Source organism: Acinonyx jubatus, chromosome A1, assembly GCF_027475565.1.
Source record: "Acinonyx jubatus isolate Ajub_Pintada_27869175 chromosome A1, VMU_Ajub_asm_v1.0, whole genome shotgun sequence".
Lineage (NCBI taxonomy): Eukaryota > Metazoa > Chordata > Mammalia > Carnivora > Felidae > Acinonyx > Acinonyx jubatus.
This window is the reverse complement of record NC_069380.1, coordinates 139,059,908-139,086,765: the sequence shown is the minus strand read 5'-3', so window position 1 is coordinate 139,086,765 and position 26,858 is coordinate 139,059,908. Positions and strand designations below refer to the sequence as shown.

The 26,858-nt window shown below is 41.1% G+C and overlaps 1 protein-coding gene across 3 annotated transcripts in view; it reads right to left on the bottom strand.

Annotated features, from left to right (window-relative positions):
• Window positions 1–26,858, bottom strand: part of IQGAP2 (IQ motif containing GTPase activating protein 2) — a 292,655-nt gene that overhangs the window by 24,083 nt on the left and 241,714 nt on the right. For all 3 annotated transcript variants that reach the window (XM_027039688.2, XM_027039709.2, XM_015072106.3), the window contains 10 exons: window positions 24,494–24,702; window positions 16,132–16,281; window positions 12,996–13,159; window positions 10,661–10,885; window positions 8,848–8,988; window positions 8,423–8,507; window positions 7,746–7,978; window positions 5,345–5,477; window positions 2,047–2,149; window positions 1,392–1,533 (listed from right to left, as the gene is read on the bottom strand). In XM_027039688.2, the coding sequence (XP_026895489.2) occupies window positions 1,392–1,533; window positions 2,047–2,149; window positions 5,345–5,477; window positions 7,746–7,978; window positions 8,423–8,507; window positions 8,848–8,988; window positions 10,661–10,885; window positions 12,996–13,159; window positions 16,132–16,281; window positions 24,494–24,702 (1,585 nt within the window). The remainder of the gene's footprint in view (window positions 1–1,391; window positions 1,534–2,046; window positions 2,150–5,344; window positions 5,478–7,745; window positions 7,979–8,422; window positions 8,508–8,847; window positions 8,989–10,660; window positions 10,886–12,995; window positions 13,160–16,131; window positions 16,282–24,493; window positions 24,703–26,858) is intronic.

The window sequence follows — 26,858 nt, the reverse complement described above, 5'->3', positions numbered from 1 at the left end:
TTAGACCCCTGGGAAGCAGGGACTGCTAATGGCTTCTTACTGCTGTCTCCCAGCGTGAAGCCAGGGCCATGGATACAGAACAGGTCCTCAAAAGATCTGCTACATGAATGCATGAAGCCTTAGATGATCTGAGGACAAAATAATCAAGCCTAATTAGAAGAAGCACACATTGCAGCACAGGACAATGAACAAGTTCCCCCCCCACCCCCACCATTTTTATGGATGAGTGTGAATATCTGGGAAAAAATTAACTGGAAATGAGTGCTGTTTGAATCATGTCAGCGGCAGAATAGAAAGCTCTTGTTACAAATGAAAACCATGTCAGAACTCTGGACGTGTAACTTGGAAGTAATGTGTCAAGTATTATTTAAATACAGAAGTATTCCATTTTGGTCACCGTTTCTACGTCCATTCTCCACCTCACTCCAACACATCACTCATAGAATATGCATCCTTGTTTACCTAAGTTCTTTTTTTTTTTAATTTTTTTTAATGTTTATTTATTTGAGACAGAGAGAGACAGAGCATGAATGGGGGAGGGGCAGAGAGAGAGGGAGACACAGAATCGGAAGCAGGCTCCAGGCTCTGAGCTGTCAGCCCAGAGCCCGATGCGGGGCTCGAACTCACGGACCATGAGATCGTGACCTGAGCTGAAGTCGGACGCTTAACCGACTGAGCCACCCAGGTGCCCCTGTTTACATAAGTTCTTAAAAGCCATATTGGTTGCTGAGCAAGCATTTTGGTTTATGGTGTTGTGATTTACGGTGATGTACCTCATTCTTTCTCATTCTTTATGTAAAGGACTGGTGTGGGATATCTAAGAAGCCTTGATGGAACCAATGCGGTAGAAATTAAAAGTGTGGATGCTTCATTTGAAATCTTTGGGCAGGAAGTAGGGTGTAAGTCAAAGCTGGTAAACATATCCAGGCTTAGTTTAATAGGAAACCAAGTTAATAAATCAAATGACAGTGGGATATCTTACCATGTGTGTGCCTTTTCTGTAGATATTTTATGCCAGACATTAAATTTGGTTTAAAGCACTTCCTTGCCAATCTTTTCACCACTCTGAAACACTTATTTCCCTTCAGTTACCTAAGGATTTTTACAGGCAGAATCAATCACTTTGTTTCTTAAAAGAAAGGAATAAAACTGCTCCATGGCAAACAAACAAACAAAAAATAGCCTTTATAAACTATTATAAACTAAATTACAAATTGTATTTTGTTCCCTTTTAAATGATACTCTATTATCCTTTATTTGGTTAGATGTTTGATGAATAATGTATTTTAATATTTAGATATACTAAAATGATTTGGGGATTCAGTCTATTTCAACTTGCATAGTTGAAGATGCATAATCGGAGACATGTGCCCGCTGAGCCCCAAACTTACTTTATCATGAGGCTCTGGCCATCAACAGCTTCACCGTCCCCTATGTTGTACTTGCTTGTCAAATAAAGGGAGATCTCAATCTTTGAGAGTTGGCTTAGTGTATTTGCCTTGTTGGGGTCATTGGGGTCAACTGCTCCTTCCCCTGTAGAAAGAAAACATTGTTACTCTTACCATTTGCTCATTGTGATGATGGCGTCAGCAACCCAAGATAAAGGTTTACAGGAAAGGCTCAGTTGCACAGGAGATAATGGTCTTCATAAAAAAAAATTTCTAATATACAGCGAGAGGCTTTTAATTTTTTTTGAAGTTTCTTTTTTTTAAAAATTAATTTTGATAGAGAGAGAGAGCGAGCGAGCGAGCGAGCATGGTGAGGGCAGGGGTTGGAGAGAGGCAGACAGAGAGAAGAGAGAGAGAATCCCAAGCAGGCTCTGTGCTCTAAAAGCACAGAGCCTGATGCAGGGCTCGATCTCACAAACCGTGAGATCACGACCTGAACCGAAATCAAGAGTTAGACCCTTAACTGAATGAGCCACCCAGGCGCCCCTGTAGTTATCTTCTTAAATAAAGTTGAATATTAAGATTTTTTTGATCTAGACTAGGAAAACTAAACAACTAAATGTCAACCACAGGATAAGCAGAAGGAAGAAGCTCTTACCAAGAAAAGATTCCACACTAGGAACCTCTCCCAGCAATTCCAACAATTCATTCAGCAAGTCCTGTTTATCAGGAGCAATTGCATCCTGGTGTTCCAGCAGGAGCTAAAGCAATAAAGCAATAAACACACATACACACACACACAAATAAAAGTAAATTCTTAAGTGCTACCATTTTTACATCAAGTTCCCTTTCCAGTCTTCCAAGATAATTTTCTTCTCATATTGTTTTAATCTTATTTTTACTTTTTCAAAGTAAGCTTTATGCCCAACATGGGGCACAGCCTCACGACCTTGAGATCAAGAGTCGTGTGCTCTCCTGAATGAGCCAAGCAGGGACCCCTATCATGTGAATCTTAATTACAAGTCAGACATTTATTTATTTTTTTAATCTTTTAATGTTTAGTTATCTTTGAGAGGCAGATAAGAGCACAAGCGGGGGAGGGGCAGGGAGAGAGGGAGACACAGAATCCGAAGCAGGCTTCAGATGTGGGGCTCGAACCGTGAGGTCATGCCCTAAGCTGAAGTCGGATGCTTAACCAAATGAGCCACACAGGTGCCCCACAAGTCTGACATTTATTCAAATCAGAGACCTCAGGGAGGTGACACAGTTTTTAATTTTATCTCAAAGGGATGTGCCTACTCCACCCGAAGAAACTGTAGCTCAGTGAAAGGTGTTCACAAACCATCTTCTAGCAAGATCATGTGAGGTGTGCCAAGGAGCAGCCTTCTACTTCTACTTCGACCCCTGTGCTCCAGTCCGCCTTTAGAGGAAAGGTCAAAGTTGGGGAGGAAAAAGCCTAAAATGAGGCAGAAGTCCCTTGGCTAACACTGGTAACAAACTGGAAAGGCATTTCCATATCTCTTCAGGGAAAAATTATGCACTAATCAAACACTATGGATATTAAAAAAAAAATCACCACTATTAGCTATTTTAATCTGCTTGGCATTGAAGATCTTTCAAGGGTAGGGATGGCAGAAATGACCATATAGTTCCTTGGCCTGAGGCCCAGATGTGTTTCCTCAGGTACATAATCCCCACAAGGATCAAAGGCAAGCGAAGACATTACACAAGTAATAGAGGTGATATAATGTCACAGTAAAATCTGGAAGGGTAGTATATCTATTTTTGGGGGGGAAAGTAAGTTAGAGACAAAACAAAGTAAGATGGATGCATTTATGCCCTTGTTCTCTGAGGGGACAGGAGAGCTGATGTGGCTGCTGTCTCTGGAGAGTGAAAATTTACGCAGCTAGCTTCTACCCTTTAGGCCGGTAATTACAGAACATGCACGTTTCTCAAAAGTGTCTTTTTAAAGAGCGTTTGGAGGTTCTACATGTTCCTTAGAGGACAAGGGGCAAGCATGTGGCCACAGGCTGGGCCAAGTGAACTGCTGTTATGCCTGGTTGTGGACACCTCTTCATTTCAGACAGACAGTCAACGGACAGTTTTTCTCTGCAATTACTTTCCTCCTACATTATTACATCTGCTTCCAATCTAACTGTGAGGAAAGTCCAGATTGGTCACAAACTGTATTTCCCAGGATTGGATTCTGTTTTAAATTTTGGCTAACAGAAAATAACAGACCATTTCTCCTTAAAGAATAACAATGTAAATTAATACAGTAACATTTTTTCCTCTGCTATGCCTGGGAAAGAATGTCTCATTCTAAAAGAGAACTCCCCACCACTGTATCGGCATGAGGATACTGCCCTCAGCAAACGCGTAGCCAGCATGCGGACATTTTTTGGAGATGGATTATCTCCCATAAAAAGAGACAACAGACTCGTTGCTCAAATAGGAATGAGACCACTTGATCATTAGAAAATTGCCATTACAAATGTTGCGCTGCTTGCACACGTTTTGTGATTTCCAGTGTTTATACAGAGAGCAAAGAAGTATAGCCTCTCATTTAATCAGCCGACTCACTCCTTCAGCTGGTCATTCAGACCTGCCTTAGTTTAGGATCACTCAAAACACTTACGGAGATTCTCTGTTCCAGAGGTAAAACAGGGAAATAGAAAGGAGATCCAGTCTTTCTTCCAAGCCTGTACTCAGGATTTTGTTTCTGGGAAGAGCTTAATAATAAAGCCTGAAATTTTAAGCAGCCCACCTTGCCACTTGTTAGTGTACCTAGGACCTTTCAGAGCTGTGTATCTGTTATGCTTTCCTCCTACGTGTGGGTATAATCCACACTGGGGATATCCTTAACCAGGCTTCTTCATCTCCAGTATGTATCTGCAGAACTTGGATTCTTCTTAGAATGCCCGTTCTGAGGGCACTTGGCTGGCTCAGGCGGTAAAGCACATGAATCTTGATCCTGGGGTTATGGATTCAAGTCCCACACTGGGTGTAGGGATTACTTAAAAACAAAATCTTTAAAAAAAAAAAGAATGCAGGTCTGGGGTACATTGCTAACAAGTTCTCAAGACTTTGGAGTAGCAAGGTCCAAAGCTATTTTAAAAGCATTCTCTTTTAGGATAAAAGGAAATATGTACCAAATGATCTAAAAACAAAACAAAACGAAACAAAACAAAACAAAACAAAAGAAACCTCTCAATGCTTGGCCTTTTTATTTCAAATGACTGAGAGGCCATCGAAGGCTTCCCATGCTGAGCTAAAGGCCCTGATCCAACAGATGCCTAATGCTCCTTTTATGGCTGATTGCAGTAATGTTTGCACGCCATCTGGATGGAGATATTATGACATAGCAGAGACTATGAAACTGCCTGTGAGAAATGGGGTTTTCCAGAACAAAAGAAATGATTCTTCGCAGGTGGCTGATGTTGGGTGCGGTGTCTCCTCTTGCCTAATCTCAAGCAGCCTGCTTATTTGACCTCTCTATACGTCCACCACTAGAGAGAATATTGTCATTGTCCCAGAATTTTACTGGAAAAGCTGGGAAGATTCTTGAAAGGGAGAGAGAAATCGTGTGGGGGCTCCAGGCAGTGTATCCCTGGTGGGTGGGGGAATATTAGGGCCTGTCCCTGCTCAGGGCTTAATCTTCACATTTACAATGGATTAAGTAAGAAGTAAACTTTCCTTGTTTGGGTGAAGGAGTTTTATTATGCACAAGAGGGAATAAACATACCATGTAAAAAGTAAACGTAACTTGTTTAGGAAAAGGAGTTGTATCCATGTACAAATGTCAGGGAATAAATAACCAAAGGTTTCTTAGTATTCAGAGTATAAGTATTACTAGCACATGCTTACAGTTAAGTCTGGTAAAAACTAAGCATTTTCAAGATAATGGCGTCCGAACCGTGGGTCTACTGCTAAGACCCTTCTCCAACCCCACTTACTGAATGTGTGCTGATGATTTCTTCAACTGAAATATAAATGACGGGTTTGCTGACTGTCACCACATCTGTGTATTTATCCATATTAAATGTTTCTTCTGGCTCAGGGACATTACAGGCTTCTTTGAAATATTTCCTAACAAAAAAAAAAAAACAAATTCTTAAGACAGGGTGCAAATTTCTGAGGTAAACCAACACGGAGGAACTCATGAATTAGGATTAGGGCTTTGTTCTCCCAAACTGTGGTTGCGTGAGGATTTCTTATAGTATCTTCCAGACTGGCGCCTAGCTATGGAAGCTGAGTCCATGTTTCTGGACGTTGGACCCAGCTCTTCAGACAGGAATGCAGAGAGAAAGACGGTCCCGGTTCTATTAGTGACTCAGGGTAAGCCAATTATGGGGCAGGTTATTTAAAAAAATGTTATTTTGAAAGTGGGGCCCCTGAAATTTAAACACAAAAGTCGAGACTGATAATCTTTGATCTAAGAATCAAGTCTTTCTAGAGAAAATAATCTGAAAAGCAATTCATCAAATGTGCTACTTTACATAGCACAAACTCCTGGGACTAATAATCCTTCAGAGCTTCTGTTGCCAACCTGACAGAAATTCGAGTTAAGCCTACTCTACTCCCAGTTGATCCAAACAACGGTTGCTGGCCAAGGGAAAGACTGTTAAGGCTAGACACACAAATACATACAAGGTCCCATTCCTCCAGTAGTCAGAGTCTAACAAGCTTGCTCTTTCAACAATAGCAAATTTAGAGAGATCAAGAAAGGCAGGTGCTCTGATCATGGTTTAGGAATGATCCTTTGTACAGGTAGAGAAGGTATTTTCGTCTATAATGTAGTAAATTTTCGTACGTCTGAAATTATCCTTGGTTTATCTCCTAAGGTACCCAAGGCTTATACACCAGAAAAGACCTCTACCTTCTCAGCCCAAGGCTGAAGAGGTTAAATGGCAAACAGCCATGTTGGTGGGGGGGAAGAACATGTTTCCAGGTGACAGCTGGTCTTTCTACGCTTTGACATTGACACTTTTAACAGGTTGCTGAGCAACACATAGGATAAATACAAGTGTTAGAGGAAAAAGTATGAATTTTAAGGAAGTGAGGGGGGACTTTGGTTTGCTTTCTTTTTGAAGAGCTGGAACCATAGATATTTGATAACAATAATCTGAGAAGAAAGGAAGTAAAGGGAAGCTGTAATAGCAGATAAGGATATGCAACAAATAGTACTTTATTCATCCGTGAGAAGAACTAAAATTAGCAGCTTGAGAAATCAAAACTTCCTGTAGTAAGAGGATTTGGAGGGAGTTTTCTCACAAGAGGTCACAATTCTTTTTCTCTGTTTTTTTTTTTTAATGTTTATTTATTTTTGTGAGAGAAAGAACATGAGCGGGGAAGGGGCAGAGACAGAGGGAGACACAGACTCCAACGCAGGCTCCAGGTTCCGAGTTGTCAGTACAGAGCCTGACGCGGGGCTTGAACTCACAAACCGTGAAATCATGACCTGAGCCAAAGTCGGATGCTTAACCACCTGAGCCACCCAGGCTCCCAAGAGGCCACAATTCTAAAGAGAGAACAGTGATCATGAACTACCTGTGAGTAGATAAATCACTAATCCAGAGGAAACTGAGGAATGGGAAATGAATTTTCCAAGTGAGGAGTCAAAGAGTCCATATTTGTGTCTTATTTCTATGACCTACTACCAATCGAATGGCAACAAGAGAAAAAACAAATGCCAAGTTGAACATGCTTCCTTGGAGAGCTCAGGGTGAGTACATCTTCCCACCAGACTCACTCCTAAAATGTACCCACGGAAAGATTAGGGATGTAATTTGGAAATGCATATCAAGTCAATGACATTAAGTCTTACACGGCTAAGAGAGGTTTGAGAATAGGACATATTCATATACAATACACAAGAAATATAAAAGCTGGATTTTCCTAGCTTTTTGAAAACCAAATACTCCATTTCCTACTAAAGTGTTTGATGCAGATAAGCAGGTTCTTTCTCACTGGACACATTCTTTAAAACAAACAAACAAAAAACTCAAAAACTATCTTCTTAAGTTCAATGAAGAAGACATCAGCCATTCTGACTTTTATTCTAAGTACTATCAGCCTGCAGCATACCAGGAAAAATAAACATTTCGTTTTGTCCACAGCAGAAATCAAACATCTGGGGATGACTCAGTATGGCAGGGGGGTACTGGGTACAGGGGTGGGACGGGGAGCCCCAGACATAAGTACCCCTCCTCTTTCCCCACAGGGCCAACCAGAAAAAATGCACGCCACCACCTGAGGCTCCTGTCCCTCACCCCCAACTCCAGTTCTGTGTACAGAACACACATTATTCTTGTTCATCATCTTCCAAGTTTCTCCATAGGCCATGAGCCCTCTCACCTGAACTCATGATAGGTCTCTGATAAATAATTGTTCATAGATGAGAGATGCTCATTTTCTCCTTCAAACAGCTTATTGGAGGCTGCATGCTGAAGAACCTTGGCCACCGATCCCAAATTTCTCCTTTGGTCGGAAGTTATCTGACCTCCGGCTGTCATGTCGATGATATCAAAGCCGTCAGGAGCTACGATAGCTGGGTTCATGTACCGATAGTACAGGAGGTTTCCAACAATCTGGGGTAATGCAGAGGAAAAGACAATTTTTAAGAGAAAAAACTCAAGAGCTTTAGATTCCTTTAAATTGAAGTCAGTATTTACTGACGTTTCCCAAGAAAGACCATTTTCTGATCTGAATCCTATAAAGGAGTTAGGTAAAGGGAGTGAACAGAATCACCCATTACTAGTATAGTTAACAAAATTATTTTTGGTGAGAAATAGAATTGATTAGACCATATTGCCCCAAAGTGCTCTAAATGCAGAATGTCAATAATGTGTAAGATCTCCAAAGTAAACTCAGCATAATCAATAATCTTGACAGTCATTAAAAACAGAAGACCTGTAACTTTTTACACACAGGTATACAGGAGATAAAAAAAAAAATCTCACAAAATGGTATGCTGGTAATTTTGGCTGACACCCCCAGGGGAGGCTAGGGTGAGATGACCCTTGAAAATCTACCTTTAATAGTTCATCTTCTGTGGCGTCAGGAAATTTCTCATGGATCGAATTCTTCAGTACTTTGGCTATATACCTCAATCCATAACTACATGTAAAACAGATGACAAAAGAAAATAATGGAAAAAAGGCTAAGTGAGGAAGAAATGCATAGCAGTTGTTCCTGTCAACTAAAGCTGAGCAGTGGTCTTAAAAAATTAAACATAAAATGAGATGGTAACAGAATCACAGGACCTTCACCGATGATAGTAACTGAGCGTCCCCTCTTTAGAGAACAGTTGTGCATTTAAAATGCAAACACAAGCAATCTTTTAAAGTAGTCAAACAGTATCAGGGAACACTCCTCTCTTTACTGCCATGATTTCTTTTACATAGCATTTCAAGAACTTTCAGGGAAGAATGTTCACGTTGCTACATGTACAACTTACGGTAGTAGATCTCGGGAAGAAATGATAGATTTCAGGACTTTGTCCGTGACCCTTCTCAGGTTCTCAATGGATGCCTCCAGTTTATTTTTCACTTCTGGGTATGTCAGAGCTTGTTCTGTGGTCACATCATAAGGCAGCTTGCTGAAAACACAACAAGGGGCTTCGATTAATTGGGGCCTTGGAATAAGCATTTGTGTCCTTGCCAAGCTGTTTCTACAATCAAGCTTTGTACAGTGAAGCGGACTCTACCCACACAGGGGAGGCCCTACGTGCCCAGACAGTCCCTGTGTCACTAGTGGATCAGGGGGACTTCAGGCTCCCTCTTGGGGCTCTTCTGGCAAAATAACGGGCGACTCAAATGATATAAACCTAACTTTCTATCTCTTCAATTACAAAAAAGCAGTATGTTCCTTACAGAAAAAAAAATGCATATAGGCAAACAATAATACCAACCTAGAGACAACCATTTTTCACATCTTGATGCATAGCTTTCTAGGTACTACTGTATAATTCTGGGTATGTGGGCCTTCCATAAGCCTGGATATAAGGGAGTTGGTGCCTAGGCATAACCCACACAGATCCTATTTGTGTGTGTGTGTGTGTGTGTGTGTGTGCATACACACGTATATATATTTTATAGAAAGTGGGTTATTTTACCCACCTGCAACTGAAAACTATACAAGCATTTTTCCATACCGATAAAAATATATCATTATTCCAAACAGTTATTAGTCTACTATGTGTTATACAAACATTTATTTAACAAATTCCTCAAAGCTAAATATTTTGACTTTCCCCAACTTTTTGCTGTTACAGACAGTGCGTGAGAACCATCCATGTAATTCTCTGTGCGTATCTGAACTATTGCACAAGGCATCCTTTTGCAGAAAATAAAAAGCCGGGATTGCTTAGATCTACAAACTACCACCCAGAATAAGCCCATTCCACCTGGCTTATTAATGCTTACGCAGGCAAGCCACTCACTTGGGAGTTGTGAAACAGTGCATATCATCAGGTGAGGAGGTGTGCCATTTCTAGGTCTAGGTTTAGAAACACACGACGAAGAACCAAGGCAGAGAATTACAGAAATTGTGGCTTTGGGGCTCAACTGGTACTGAAATGTGAAAATACCATGCAAAACCAAGATGAGTCCAAGAATGTGGCCTACATGGATATGTTAAAGGGAGTAACATCTTTTAAAAAATTTTTTTTTCAACGTTTATTTATTTTTTTTGGGACAGAGACAGAGCATGAACAGGGGAGGGGCAGAGAGAGAGGGAGACACAGAATCGGAAACAGGCTCCAGGCTCTGAGCCATCAGCCCAGAGCCTGACACGGGGCTCGAACTCCCGGACCGCGAGATCGTGACCTGGCTGAAGTTGGACGCTTAACCGACTGCGCCACCCAGGCGCCCCAAACATCTTGAATTGAAAACTGACTCTGGATAGTAAATTTTGTTTTTTTTTAAACTTTTTTAAAAAAGCTTTTATTTATTTTGAGAGAGAGAGCATGAGCAGTGGCTGGGGACTGGGGGGAGGAGGGGTGGAGGGCGGCAGAGAGAGAGAGAGAGAAAGAGAGAGAGAATCCAAAGCAGGCTCTGCACTGTGAGCATAGAGCCTGATGTGGGGCTCAAACCCATGAAGTGTGGGATCATGACCTAAGCTGGAACCAAGAGCTGGACACTTAACCGACTGAGCCACCCGGGTGCCCCTAAATTTTGTTCTTTTAACAGAGTTTAAGAGTATATATAATAACCATGTAAAAATGGTAATAAAACACGACTGCAAAACCAACATCTTCTGGCCTCAGTTACCTGGCTTCTCCAGTCTGTGTTTCTAGTTGGTTCACCCAAGCCTTGTACACCTCTACGGGGTTTGTGTTGATGGTCAGGGACTTGTCATCGAGGATCTCTTTCACTACGGGAGCCAGGAGCTGGCGCAGGGTGTTCTGTCCACGGGCCCCCCTGTTGAAGCTCACAACCATCTTGATGACGGTGGGGTTCCCAGTCACTATGTCCTGTACCTGATCCACCTTTGACCTAAAACAAACCCAGACCAAAACAAGTGGTTTGCCTCTATGTACAGAGTTTTCAACAGTGTATGGTCCCTCTGGCAAGCAAGGACTTGCTCCATGAAAATCAAAGATGGTGTGGTTTAAAAGGAAGTGATCATTTCTGATACGTGTGTTCCTTATTTGAGGAACTCAAGCACTTAAAACCTAAGTGCTCAGCCTCAATTTCAGTCTAGAAGGCAGGAAGGAACTGAAAGTGGACCAACACTAAGAAGAATACAGGGTACCACTGTGCAAGTATTATGTCCCGTCTAGTTACCAAATTTCAAAAACAACTTTCTTGATTCAATGAACTAACTCCGCTTTTTCGAATCCCAAAGTGACTGCGGGGCAGCTTCTGGCTGAGACTATGTCACATGGCTGAGAGAGCTTTTCTCGACTGCTGACTGCCAACTCCCGTGAGCGTCCCTTCTCCTCCTCCCTTTCACCTCTGTGCAACCTCTGACGCTCCCGCATGACCACTGGCCCCCTCTGTACCCCCTTTTCCTTTACAGTCTCAAAGAGCTGCATTCTGTTTCTTACCTTACTCAGTCATTCCCTCTTTCCTTTGCTGCTCCGCTTCCCACATTTTAACTGTTCCCACTCATGTCTTTCTCCATGATCTATCATCAGACCTCACTCATACGTGCAACTTCAATGACCATCTCTTTGGAAATTGTCCTCTGAGCCCAGTGAGTAATCCACTTCTCCTTCCTGGGAGTTGGGTCTTCAATTTCCAGTTTTCTGCTGAGCATTTTCACCCATAAATTCTAAACCTGTAGCTCATATTGCTCTAACACTCCCAAATACATCTTTTTCCTTCTGACTCCCCCATTTTTCTGACCTGGGCAGCTATAATCTATTCTATTCATACACAGCAGCAGAACAATTCTTCTAAAAACCCAAAGCGGCTGGGTCAATACCCCACTCAAAGGCCTTTCACACCTTCACAGGAAGTAAACAGTGCCTTGCACTCAGGCCTATACTCAGCGACTCCCATGATCTGGCCCAACCTATCCTTTTAGCTCCACCTCCCAGTCATCTGGGTTAAATCGCATTTTGGCTAGATTGATCCTACTGGCTTTCTTGGACTTTGGCCCGTGCTGTTTCTGTCAGCGGTGTGCCTTATTTCCTTTTTCCACTTTTTCTTATAAAAAACTATAGATATTCTTCAAGGATTTGGATCAATGACTTCCTCTTCCACAAAATCTTTATTGAGTGACCTAATTTAACTGGAGCTTTCCTTATGTATGTATGTATATATTTATTACTTCTTAATTTGAGGACCGATGACACACAATGTTAGTTTCAGGTATACAACTTCGTGTTCTGACAAGTTTATATGTTATGCTAGGTTTACCACAAGCGTAGCAGCCATCTGTCCTGTTACATCACTATTACAATACCATTTGTAACTGGAACTTTTCTTTCCATCCCTCTGATCTGTTACATGATATGGATCATTCATTAGTACTTATTTATTTCAGTGCACACATTCCCATATATTTCTCATGTTGGTTCACAGATACCCTGAGGGCAGAGGTTCCTAGCTAATATGTTTCAGAGATCTGTAGGAAATAGTATAGCTTAAGGTATTAAGAAGCCAGGAAGGCAGTTAAGGTTCCAGCTAGTTGTAAGGGCATTTTCATTTTTTTTTTTCCCCCACTTAGTAGACATCCACATTTTTTCCCTTACCTTAACTGAATCTGAAATCAGCGAAAAGCAGTTTAATTCCAGTAAGAGAAGTATAAAAAGAGTATTTGGCAGAGATTGTTACCCCCATCTGTTTATAACTTTATTACTCACAGAATTTTAATTAAGTTAAATTTTTTCTCACTCACTTTCAAAAAACTTTTGATTTTCAAGTTGTTTCATACTTGCAAAATCAAAAGTTAATTTAGCAGTAAAAAAGGTATCACTGGTGGGAGAAAGCTGTACATGAATATATCTATAGTGATGTAGAAATTTCTTAAGGAATTTGATACACTTTAATATGTATGAGTCATTTATGAGAATAATTTAAATATTATTTTAGCAAATAATGATAATCTAAAATGATCTATTCATTAATATCTTTACATATATATTTATATACCTACTTTATTTCTTCCTCCAGAGCTGTCTTAAAAAGCTTGAGGAGTAGATATTCTTCTCGCTGATTGGAAGCATAATTGTATAGTGTGAAAATAACAGTATCCATAAATTTAGTTGACTTGTTCTGTGGCATCTGGAAAATCAGCTTAGCCAGATATAAAGGATTGGTCTAAAAGAAAAGAGAGAAGACAAAGTCCCCCCCAAAACTGTATGTTAATATATTATTAAAGCAGAAAGGAGTACCCAATTCCCTGCCCTTCAGTAATTTAATATGCATAAAGCCTCTAGTGGAGTATCTGGCACAAAATAATACTTTAAAAGGTTATCAGCTAATATCGATACCACAGGAAGTTATATTAGAAAGCTACAACACGGGGGCGCCTGGGTGGCGCAGTCGGTTAAGCGTCCGACTTCAGACAGGTCACGATCTCGCGGTCCGTGAGTTCGAGCCCCGCGTCGGGCTCTGGGCTGATGGCTCGGAGCCTGGAGCCTGTTTCCGATTCTGTGTCTCCCTCTCTCTCTGCCCCTCCCCCGTTCATGCTCTGTCTCTCTCTGTCCCAAAAATAAATAAAAACGTTGAAAAAAAAAAAAAAGAAGCTACAACAGGATTTATTTATTTAATTAAATACAATTGTGGGCACTTTATACTGTTAACCATTTCAAGTCACATATTAATATTTATTATAGAGACACAGAAGAGAGAGGGGCTGGAAAACAGAATCTGGTATCCGAAGATACTGGCAATAATGAAACAAGGGCCCAGTGAAACAGACTATTCCAGAAGGACTGCTGAATGAATAGAAGGAAATACACCCCATATTCTGAGTCTAGAAAAAGGGTATGTTTACATGTAGAGACAGTGGGATGGTCATGATGTTTTCCAAGGAGAGAGAAGGTAGGAGTGAGGTAGGGAGGCTGAAGAGAAGGGTGAAGGTCAGGACAGTTGATAGACGAAAGGCAGAAGAAAGTGACAGGGGGTAAAAAAGACACCTTAGAACTCAAGAATTAAAAAAAGAAAATTGATGTGGAGTTCTGAGGGCTCCGCTCAGGGTGGAGCTCCTGAGATACAACACCAGACTTCGGGTTATATGGGTTTTCTCCCACAGCTACACCAGCCAGGTGGAAGTTAGAGAAGAAAAACTATTATTTAGGCAAGAGAGGAAAATATTCATGCAAAGAAAGTAAATATCCTGCCCTTCACCTTCTTTCCGATGAGAAAAGAAACTTTTCCATACATGGAACCTCGTGTTCACTTAAAACACCCAAGCAGTTTTGCTTCAAAGTTTTTAAGAAAACACGAATTCTCGTTTACTTTACTACTAAATTTACTTTCAAGCTCAATAATTATTTGCTGAAATTTTCTGAAGCAGTAGCTGAGGATGTTTTTCTTTACAGTGCTACAGTGATTCTTTTCCCACACTAAGCATGGGATTATGAGAAAGGAAACTCACTCTAAAGCTAAAGATTTCTACTCCTCGTTCCTCCCAGATGACCCAAAAGTTTTACATTTAGGCTCATACTGAAGAGGCAAACTCAACAATCTCTATATTAGCTGTCCTGTGCTTTGGCTAATAATTCTTGCCAAGGCAGTAACCAAAGGCCAAATCCAGACCACTTGCTTTTATTTAGTTTCCTCAATGATCTTGAGCTAATGTGTCCAAAGGAGAGAGAAGAAAAGTGAAGAAAAATACACGGTTTCAAGAGACACTTCCCTTTGTACAACTGAACGGGCATGCTCTGGGACTATCAGTTTTGGGTTGTTTGGGGAATCAAACTTGGTGGGAATGTTCTCAATATGTTCCTGTGCTTTTTACCCTTTCTATTAGTGGGTCTCTACTTATGGAACAGGGTAAAAAATAGAAGTCTTAGGCCAATGACTACTTCCACTTTCCTTATGACACAAAATCTATCAAAATCTAACATCACTAGCTGAATCCTAAAGAAGCCTCATACATTTGGGAGGTTCACGGATATCAAAAAGAATAAATGCCAAAGATTAAATTTCCAAGTGGTGCATGACTAGTCTTCTAATTTAGGTAGACAAAAACCATTCCTTTCTGGGATGGTTGCTGGTGTTAATTAAGCAATGGATTCCTGGAACAATACCGTTTTAACATTTTCTGTATGCTGCCACATTGTGGCCGTCTGTGGCACTACACTTGCTTTACAATCTATTATTCCAGGTAGACTTCTCAACTCTTGCTAAAGTTAACATAACTTCTTTCCTTGGGGCAAACCACACTTCATTCATGGTTTGAGTAATGTGTTCTCTGTATACCTCCTGCCAGAGCCATCCTCAGGCAAAGATTCAGGCACCTCCAGGCCTTGAGGGAATCACCATCACAAGCAGAAGCAGCCACACAAAGGGACACCGACTCAGGCAAGTCGGGCTGATCGAACTTTTGGGGGAAAGGTTTCCTGCCCAAGGGGAGGCTTTGTTTATCACTAGCGCTTACTCAGTTTCCTTGGGACTAAGTGGATGAGCTAGTAGGGTAGATGAGGTGAATGAGGGATTAACCAAAACAATAGCTGGTCTACCACAGTCCAACCACAAGCAGCTCAGCTGATTAGCTTTCACCTGCACCCTGGAACCAGTAGAGAATTACGGTTCATTTACATCAGAGTAATGGCATGAAAATAATGAAATAAAAAAGATACCCTATTTCCCAATCCAAACTCTCTGGCTCTTTTCTTGCATGAAGGGCAAGCTGGTACAGGTCAAGATCCATTTTTCACATACTTTTTTTCATGGCTGACAGCATCTACTTATGTTATTATTAGGTGTATACTGTTTCTGAAGATAACTATAATATAATGTCACGAAAGCAGGGGCTCCAAAGTCAAACTGACTGGTTTCCAGTACCCTTGCTTTGCCCTCTGCCGGCTGTGTCTCAGTTTTCTCACATATAATAGGGGAATAACAATAATTACTATTTTCTGATGGTTCCCAGGGTTGTAGTAAGAATTACATGGGATAATGTATGCCAAACATCCCAGAATGACACGTGGTACTTAGTAGGCGCTCAAAACATGTCAGCTACCACAACTTTAGCACGGGGGAAATTGCACTGTAAACCATAAAACTTAGAGTGATCCAAAACATATCGATCCAAAACTTAGAGTAAAAGCAAATGTTCTCACCTGTAAAAGATAAAACAGCTGCTGATACGTTTCTAGTGTTTTTCTCCTCTCCTTACTTAAACTTTTAATTCCCTGGCTGTCAGTGTTATTCAGTATTTGCATTTCTCCATGTTTTTTCTTATTCAGCTTTGTTCTATGTGAAATTACATCCTGGAAAAAAAATTATGAAAGGACTACTTTTTACTATGGTATTCTTTATCTCCTTCTTTCATACACATCCTGAAACACATAGTTGGAAAGATTGATTTTCCACATTTCATTCATGAAGAAACAAAGGACTGAGAATGTTAAGGAAACCCAGCTCACAGGTGAGTTTGGCTTTTACAATATTTGTTCTCCAAAGCTGCACTTATTGCTTTTAGGATGTAATATAGGCATCAATACATTTCATTAAGGAGAGAACGGTGTTTCCAACAAATGATTCTGGGATAACTGGACATTCACATTTAAAAGAAAGAAGTCAGACCCCTACCTTACACCATAAACAAAATTAACTCACAAGACATCAAAGAACTAAATGCAGCAGCTAAAACTATTTGAAAGCAAACCTAGGCATAAATCTTTGTTCCCCCTGGATCAGGCAATGGTTTCTTAGTTAGGATACCAAAAGTACTAGTGACAAAAGAAAAAAAAGATAAATTGGAGTTCATGAAAAGTAAAACCTTTATGCTTCAAAGGACGCTATTAATAAAAAGACAACCCACAGAAGGGGAGAAAATATTTGCAAATTATGCATCGAAAAAGGGATACAAAGAACTCTTGCATCTCAAAAAAAAAAAAAAAACAACCCCAAAAAAACCCCAGCCCAATAAAAAATGGGCAAAAGATTTGAATAGACATTTTCTCAATTCATACCTTGTTGGTAGGAATGTAAACTATAGCCACTTAGAAAACATTTTGGCAGTTTTTTGAAAGTAAACACAGAATTACCATATGACCCAGCAATTCCACTCTTAGGGGTATATCCAAGAGAACAGAAAACATACGTTCACACAAAAACATGTATATGAATGCTCAATTATTATAATACCCCTTAAGGGGAAATAACTCAAAGGTTCCTTAACTGATGAATGGATAGACAAAATGTGGTAGAGCCATACAATGGAATTTTATTTGTCAATAAAATGGAACGAAGTACTGATTCATGCTAAAACATGGGTGAACCTTAAAAACACTATATCAAGTCAAAGAAGTAGGTCACAATAGACCAGATACTGTGTGATTCTCTTCATATGAAATATCAACAACAGGCCAATCTATTGAGATAGAAAATAGATTAACGGTTGCTCTGCTATAGGGGAGAATAGGTAATAACCATTAATGAATACAGGTGTAATTTTTTTTTTTTTGTAACTGAAATGATATTCACATATGATAATATGCACACACTATCTGAGAACATTTTCTCTGGGGTTTCTTTTTGGGGTGAATGTTTTAGAATTATGGAAATTACGGTTGCACAGTTTTTTGAATAGACTGAACACCATTAAAGTGTACACTTTGAAAGAATGAATTAGATCTAAAACTATAAAAGCACTTGCAAGAAAATACACGAGGCAGAGATTAGAGATAGAAGTGAGAGGAATCCCCTAAATCTTTAACAAAGTTTTTGTCAATCATGCTCCTTTAACCATTTACAGAGAATCTTGGAAAAGGGATGGCTGCAAATATCGTCAAGAGGTCCCTTCAGGCTATTGTGTCCCTTTCAGATGTTTCAAGAGTCAGGAACAAGAGTAGAACTTTTAGACAAGGGTCTGTCACACATTTTTACAGGGATCCACAGCAAAAAATACAACTTACATCTTTCGCTGGGAAACACACAGTCACGTGCACACACACACGCACTATGAAATACTTAGCCATACTACTGGGATACACTCTGGTACCTTCAATTTGCTTTTATTCTATTCTTTTTTAAGGACTGCTGATGTGACTCACTAAATTGATTTCATGACCCACCAAGGGCACATGACTCACATGAACGCCACTGCTCTAGAATGCCTCCTCTGTCACATAACAATGGGTCACTGTTCCACAGAACAGGTGGCAATAAAACTGTTTTTCCTAAATGTTCTTCCATCTGCTTCCCCGAGCTCTTAGCCCAGCCTCCATGTGAGGAGCTGATCTGCGGCCAGCATTAGGATGCTTGACTGAGGGGGGCACTCCAGGAATTTCAGGCAATAAAAAGCTTTGCTGTGCATGTTCTGCTGGTCATCTAGCATCCCTGGCCTCTGTCCACCAAATACCAGTAGGGACCCTAGTCATTTTCACAGTCAAAAATGTGCGTGCCACCATTTCCAATTGGCCCTGGGGGTGAGAACCACTGTCAGCTTTTGCGTACAGGCTCTAAATCTGCTTACCTCCTAGCACCCCATTCTCCCACCCCGTTCTCCCTGGTTCAGTCACACGTAGGAAAAAGCCCTTGGAGCTCTGAGATAAATAAGATGGTTCTACATGGTGATATCCACTGCCCTCCAGGTCTGTGGTTTTATTCTTTGCCATTCTCAGCTTAAGGAAAACCTGGACTTCATCACTTAACGTCTGTCCTCTTAATTGCTCATATGCGGAAAGAGGGGGATTTGATTTGCATTTCCATGAAATTTTTTAGAAAGGCAACACTGTCACCTTCATTTCACAGACATATAAAATACTTCAGGCTTCAAAAGGAAGTGTGCTTAGCACCAGATGGAGGTTAAGAGGAAGTCTAGGCAGGCAGCTGCCTGACATCCTTATTGACAGCAAGTCTTAAAACATCACCAGAAGAAGTCTGGTTTAGAGTTTCAGACAACCCAGCTCTCTTGTCTTCAAGTAACTGGTGAGGTATAGACCATTGAATTCCCTCAAATACATGGAATAAACACATGATCTTGGTTTTAAATACATGGCAGAAAAAAAACCAACTTGCTATTTAACTTCCCCTCCAATTATTGTCCACTGAGGTAGCTCTGGAAACTGAAGACTTCTCGTATGTTCTGATCCCAGAGTCCATCTTTACATCGTGGTTTTTGACGTACACACAAGAGAAGAGTGGGCGTGGCAAGCAAGCTCCTGGGCTTCTAGAACTAAATTGCTCTGCATTAGAAATAGAGACCTCTGGCGAGGACAGGACAGGGAGAGTCATCTGGGATGGGAAGCAGGAGCATCAGAGGCTGAGTCCTGAAGGGGAAGGGCGAGGGAGTTAGCAGCTGTGCGGATGGAACAGTATCGGCTGCAGGTCCAAGCGCAGCACCGGCAATAAGCCCTTCTTTCTTCATTCTTTCCGGGGAAACTATGCCTTGCTCAAGACGGCTCTTGTGGCAAGGCAAGTTTTCTTTGGGAAGGTTGAAGAAGGGGCCAAAGGCCAACCCAGAGAGGGGTTCCAAACAGAGTCATATGCTTTTCATTAATAGAAAGTTAATGTCCTCTATTCTTACCAATAAATACTGAACATTTGAAGAATCATGGTTTGAAGGAGCAACAGTATTTATTTAATAACTTGTTCATGACATTCTCTTATTTTCATATTGCCACCATTTTGTCCCTTCCCCTAATAACAGATACCTGCATGCAGGTTATATGCGGTAATATGAAAAGTTTTATGGAAGTTACAGACTAGTCCAAGGTTTGGGGTTTTGGAGACACGAAAATAGGGGTATCTGCGAAGCCTAGTAAGATTTGCGACCTTGTGCAGGTTAACCTTTCTAAGCCTGTTTCCTAAGTCTATAACATGGGCTTAATAATAGCAGTGTGAGCTGCTGTCAAGATTAAAAACAATATACAGGAAACATTTAGCACGTTTTGAGTGAAGAAAACAAGGTTCAGAGAGGTTAAGAAACATGCCCATGGAAACCTGCTAATATACACAGTGAAATGGTGTAATGAAGCGGTAAAATTAGTCTTCACCTGGGTTTCAGGCAGCCCTGGCCTTCAAGTCTTTTATGATACACCACATTCATCACTGGGAATTTCAGGGATTCAAGATGACTTTTACTTTCGGGGCACCTGGGTGGCTCGGTCATTTAAGTGTCGGACTCTGGCTCAGGTCATGATCTCATGGCTGGTGAGTTTGAGCCCCGTGTCGGGCTCTGTGCTGGCAGCTCAGAGCCTGGAGCCTGCTTCGGATTCTATGTCCCCCTCTCTCTCTGACCCTCCCCCACTGGCGTTCAGTCTCGCTCTCAAAAATAAATAAACATTAAAAAAACTACTTTTAATTTCTATCCAGATTTTCTTTCAGAGTAGTTTGAGTTTATACCCTTCTTCCCCCCTATGTCTCTAAGAAACTTCTACCCCAGTTGTTCTGTTTCCATCTACAAGCCAATGTTTTTGCCTAAAACCAATGTTAGCCACTTCACTCATCCACTGACTTTCTGTGATTTCTAGCAGGAATGCCAATTTTATTTATTATAAAATTTTATTTTATTTTTTTTAAGTTTATTTATTCTGAGAGAAAGAGAGAGAGGGAGTGCATGCTCAAGCATAGGAGGGGCAGAGAAGGAGAATCCAAAGCAGGTTCCACACTTTCGGTGCTGAACTCACTGAACTGCGAGACCATAACCTGAGCTGAAACCAAGAGTCAGACGCTTAACTGTCTGAGCCACCAGGCACCAATTATTTTTTATTTTAGAGAGAGAGAGACAGACAGACAGAGAGAAAGCAAGAGAGCAAGCGCGCACTGGGGAGAGGGGTGGAAGGAGACAGAATTTTTTTTTGTTTTGAGAGAGAGAGGGAGGGCACAAATGAGCGAGGGGCAGAGAGAGAGAGAGAAAATCTCTAGAGGGGCAGAGAGAGAGACAGTGTGAGAGCATGAAGTGGGGCTCACCCAAAGCAGGCTCCAGGTCACATGGAGCAGGGCTCAAGCTCACCCGATGTGGGACTTGAACTCATGAACTGTGAGATCATGACCTGAGCCGAAGTCAGATATTTAATGACTGAGTCACCCAGTGGTGCCCGAGAGAGAGAGAATCTTAAGCGGGCCCCACTCTCAGCATGGCTCCATCCCCTGACCCTGGGATCATGACTTGAGCCAAAATCAAGAGTCCGAAACTCAAGCAACTGAGCCACCTCGGCACCCCTATTTATTTTTTATTAAGCTCTATGCCCAACTTAGGGCTTGAATTCATGACCTCAAGATGAAGAGTTGCACCCTCTCTTGACTAAGCCAGCCCAGTAAGGAACGCCGATTTAAATAAAAAAAATTTTTTTTTTTTAAATTTTTAGAGAGCGAGAGAGAGAGAGAATGAACACATGCAAGCAGGGGAGAGCAGAGGGAGAGGGAGGGAGAGAATCTTACAGGAGGCTCTATACTCAGCGTGGAGTTGATGTGGGGCTCAATCACACAAACCCTGGGATTATGACCTGAGCCCAAATCAAGAGTTTGGCGCTTAACCAACTGAGTCACCCAGGTGCCCCCAAGGAATGCCAATTTTAGAAGAATTTTAAGACACATGGTTACTTTGGAGAGCTGGAATTATTCTTCACAAACTAAGCTACTTCCTTTAAAAATATTTTTCCCTGGGGCATCTGAGTGGCTCAGTCGGTTAAGCATCTGACTTCGGCTCAGGTCACGATCTCACAGTTCGTGTGTTCGAGCCCCATGTCGGGCTTTGTGCTGACAGCTCACAGCCTGGGGCCTGCTTCAGATTCTATGTCTCCCTCTCTCTTGAAAATAAACATCACAGGAGTACTGATGCATAAGGGCACTTGTACCCCAATGTTTATAGCAGCACTCTCAACAATAGCCAAATTATGGAAAGAGCCTGAATGTCCATCAACTGATGAATGGATAAAGAAATTGTGGTTTATATACACAATGGAGTACTACGTGGCAATGAGAAAGAATGAAATATGGCCCTTTGTAGCAACGTGGATGGAACTGGACAGTGTTCTGCTAAGTGAAATAAGCCATACAGAGAAAGACAGATACCATATGTGTTCACTCTTATGTGGATCCTGAGAAACTTAACAGAAACCCATGGGGGAGGGGAAGGAAAAAAAAAAGAGGTTAGAGTGGGAGAGAGCCAAAGCATAGGAGACTGTGAAAAACTGAGAACAAACTGAGGGTTGATGGGGGGTGGGAGGGAGGGGAGGGTGGGTGATGGGTATTGAGGAAGGCACCTGTTGGGATGAGCGCTGGGTGTTGTATGGAAACCAATTTGACAATAAATTTCATATATTGAAACAAAAATTAAAAAAATAAAATAAATAAATGTAAAAAATATTAAGAAAAATAATATTGTGTTTATCATTAAAAAAAAGAAAATAAACATCACAAAAAGTATTTTTTCCTCACTAAAAATATGCTGTTTAAAAATAAAAAAGGATCAAGAAGTTAAATTTTACCACCCACCCAAAGAAAAATCATTTTTTCCCTAGCTTTAAGTATGTATATATATTTTCCACAACAAATGAAATTGTACTGCTTTAAGTACTACGGTCTTCTCTATTACACTGCACACTCTTCCCCCTGCCCTTGAATTAGGCCCCTCCCTTGGAAAAATTATTTTTCGTGGCTATATAACCTACTGCTGTTCTCTATTGTTTTTGTGTTTGGGTTATTTCACACTTTTTCACTATTATAAATAAAGCTTCAACAGTACTATTCTTAGCATCAAACTAAAAATGCTACTGTAAGACTAAAGACCATATATTTAATAATCCTTAGTTTTAATTTCCAGTAAGTGATCAATATTTGGCATTTGAAAAGGTAAATTGAAAAAATAGCTGTTTCACAAAGCTATCAATTAGGATTACCTAAAAGAACAATCTTAAACATTTAAAAAACCTGAAAATTTGCCATGGTTTCATTATCCACATGAATAACAAGCTACATGTTATTTCTACCATTTACTATTTTGCAACTAGCCTTTACTTTAAAAGGCAAGGCATTTCCTGTTTACAACTTTATGGGAATTGGGTAAAACAGTAGTTTAAGGCTATAAAAGGCGTTTTCTGAAGGACCTTCTGGAATATATTACACTTGAAAAATTCTCATGTTTGTCAAACACAAACACATTATTTTTAAAAAGGAGAGGACTACGGTTCTTCCGGATAAAATAATGAAAACAGACCTAATACAGAACATTTATACTATACTTTTTTTAATATTTAGAAAAGAGTATCATTTCCTGTTTTGTAAATGCTCTATTTTCCTTATTTTTTGTGCACTATTTCACTATTTCTCTGTGAGGGCTGGAGACAAGAGTGGGGTGTTCATGTCCTTTTATCTGCTGGCCTTCTGAGCTGCTCATCTCCCAGTTTTCCAGAACCATAGATTCAAGTCAGTGGCAGTGAGCACTCTATGTTTGACGCATGGTAGCTTTCTCAGTGTTTCCAGAAGGTCAGCTCCCTATGCCCCTCTTGACCTATACATTTTCTGAAAACTGATGTGGCACTGGGACAGTGACATGGTAAGAGATCTTACCCTACAAATTTCCATTTCTTGGGTAAAAATGAAACTTTTCACATAGCTTGAGGGAGCTCTGACATTAACAAGTTTCATAAAGATACAAAACTGTAGCATTACTTACTTAGAGGCTATTTTGGGGGCCACCCCACTCCGTAGGGACCGTTTTGGAAATGTGCAAAGGTTTTTTTTTTTTTTTTAACACCCTAACTTCTCTAAGGGACTGCTGGCTTCTACTGGGTGGGGGCAGGGAGCACTACTGTCCTGCGATTTGTATGACAGTCGTGTGTAAATAACTGTCCCTATTTTGCATGGCTGGATTTTTCGGTGTCCTGCTGCTCATTCATGTAGGTCAAAATTCTGTAATTATTTGAGTCTCAAATCTAATTGCTTTAGGTGAAAGCAAAATACCTCCCCCCAGGTTTAATATATATTGGATTTTCTAGGACTGCAATTCTGTGGGGGAGAACTCCTTGCTTCTTGTGAACTTTGCCAAGAGACGTTTTCCATTTTGGGAGATGAAATCACCGCAGTTCCACCTCTCACTGGTATCCAGAGTCTCATCTGCAGCTATTGGTAGACTGTTCAATCTGTGGTTATTCTGGGAAGAGATCCAAGCCTCAGGCAACTTGAGCACATCTTCTAGTTGCATTTGGCCCATGTTTTTTCAGGCCGAAATCCATGTTTTTACTATACATTACTTTTCTATACTCGTGTAAAGTCTTATTGTGGAGGGACATACGTAACCAGGCTTCATTTCACATCATTTCATTTCAGAATGGTAAAGAAGCCTTACAAAAGATCTTATCTAGGGGTGGGGCATACAATGTTGCAGGTCTGAGAACCATGAGAAAAATGGTCCAGGAAGTTGGACCACACATCCTGGATTCCGAATGAGTTTAGCTGGACAAAGGTGTTGTGGGCAAACGTACGTGCCGCTTCTCTCTTCTGAGAGCCAGCAGCCCCACAGATCACACTGACCTCCAGCGTGATCCTGTTCTTCACCAAGAGCCCAATCTTGAGGTCCATCAGGTTTAGGTCTTTCTCCAGCTGTTGATTACCTCTGATCTTGGTCACGACTTCTTCCCTTAATCGTGCTACCTCCAGCTCCTCCTGGAAATCTAAGTTACTTTGGTCCAACAGGTGTACAAATTTTCGGATCACTGTTAGTGGTGGGTTTTCGGAGCCAACTGCGGGGAAAGGAACAAGCATGTTTTAATTAGGCATGTTTGGAATTACCATCGGTCGTAGAGAAATCAGGTATCTCAATACAGCAGTAGTAGAAAAACACAGCAGCGGAAGCACTTGGGTCTCTGGAAGGACTTATTCTTCCCAGGTTAAATCTGGACAAGGAAACTGATCATATAAATGAGTGCACACCACTGATGTCATCTGGCCTCACTATTTTCTAGTTATCTAATTCTCATTTATCAGCCTTCTTGCATCCTGCTTCCAGGATTCTCCACCGAGAAGAAAGTTCTATCTATCCGTGCCTTATTGATGAGAAACGTGAGAAAGAATGTTAACTAAGTTATCTCTGAGAGCTGGGGGCTGAGCCAGATAAGGGATTTCTGTTTTTGCAACAGGAAACGGAAAGTTTCCTCTCAGCCCAGAAGACCATGGGGGAAGAAGCAGGAACTAGGTGAAAGGTGAATTAGAAACAGTCAATGAGGGGAGACCTGTAAGGCCACTCAGGAGCCCATGGAGTGACAAGCGGAACACATGTTCTATGTTAGAAATTGAAATCTGGTCCTTGTCTTTTGAGCGTGGACCAAGAGTAGGCACCCAGAACCTGGAAGACCAGCCTCAACTGTTCAGAGGTGTGTCTGAAGTTTAAAAGTGTTTCTCCTCAGTGCTTTGAACATGAATTATAATTAAATCCCTAGCACTCTAACTTTACAAAAAATGTATTTGTTAAGGCATTTAGTGAAATCTACTTGGGCAAACTGTATGAATAAACTATCTGGACTTTTAATGATAAGGGAGTACAAGCAACAACACGAAGATGACTTCAAATCAGCCCAGGTATGGCCACTCTGTCACCACCCTCTCCTTTACACTGGGGCCCTAATCAATTTTCCTTTAACTGCCAGCTTGGTTCTGGGGTGTTTTCACATTCAAGGGAAGGAAAAAAAAAAGAGGTAAACCAGCAACACAAATAACTAAGAGCATGAACCTCACATGAACTAAATCTAGACACCATCACTATCAGCATTTTGCCGCTTCTGATGGGCTTTAAAACTGGAGAAATTACCTTGGATCCTGGAACCCCCTTCTCTTCCTGATGCCCATGGGAATTTATGTTCTACTATTTCTTTTTTTTTTTTTAATTTTTTTTTTAACGTTTATTTATTTTTGAGACAGAGAGAGACAGAGCATGAATGGGGGAGGGTCAGAGAGAGGGAGACACAGAATCCAAAACAGGCTCCAGGCCCTGAGCTGTCAGCACAGAGCCCGACGTGGGGCTCGAACTCATGGACTGCGAGATCGTGACCTGAGCCGAAGTTGGCCGCTTAACCAACTGAGCCACCCAGGCGCCCCTATGTTCTACTATTTCTAACAAAGGTGTTGCTAGTGACATAGCTGTATCAGAAAAAGCCTGAGAGATGCTCCAGAGCTCATGTATGTAGCTAAGTTGGGAGAACGTGAGCCATCTCATTTGGTCTCAAGTTCTCTCTTCTTGCTCCTAATGACCTTCTATCTCTGTATGTGCTAATAAACTTGTTAGAAATGAATATTACAGCTTTACTTATTATTATGGCTCAAATTTAAGATTTCGTCGGTCAAGAGTAGGCTTGTGACATCTTCATGCTGGCAATCACTTTGGGGTATTTTAATTGCAGGTAATCACCTACCTTCTTAATCAGCACTTACAGGCCATATCACAGCTGCAGCAACCTCTAAGCCTGAGTGTAGTCAATGCCTCTCCGGGGGGAATGGGTGAAAATGGATAATGAGAGACTAATAAAAATGACTTTTTTTTTTTTCAGATTAAAAATGCCTTAGTCTTATAAAGATGCTGAATGAATTGAGAAAGAAATGAAAATTTGCATTTCAGTTACCACAAAACCACTCTATTTGCAAGCGGGGCTGGGCGGGGAGAGAGAGACACACAGAATCTGAAGCAGGCTCCAGGTTTTGAGCTGTTAGCACAGAGGCTGACCCCGGGCTCGAACTCACAAACCGTGAGATCATGACCCGAGCCTAAGTTGGATGTGCTTAACCAACTGAGCCACTGAGACGCCCCTAAGAGCAAATTTAAGGCAGGCCAGGATAAGCTGTGATGTTCTGTAGGGTAGGTGTGTTCAATGTCCTTTTGGCTTAGGATATTGTCAACTCATGATGA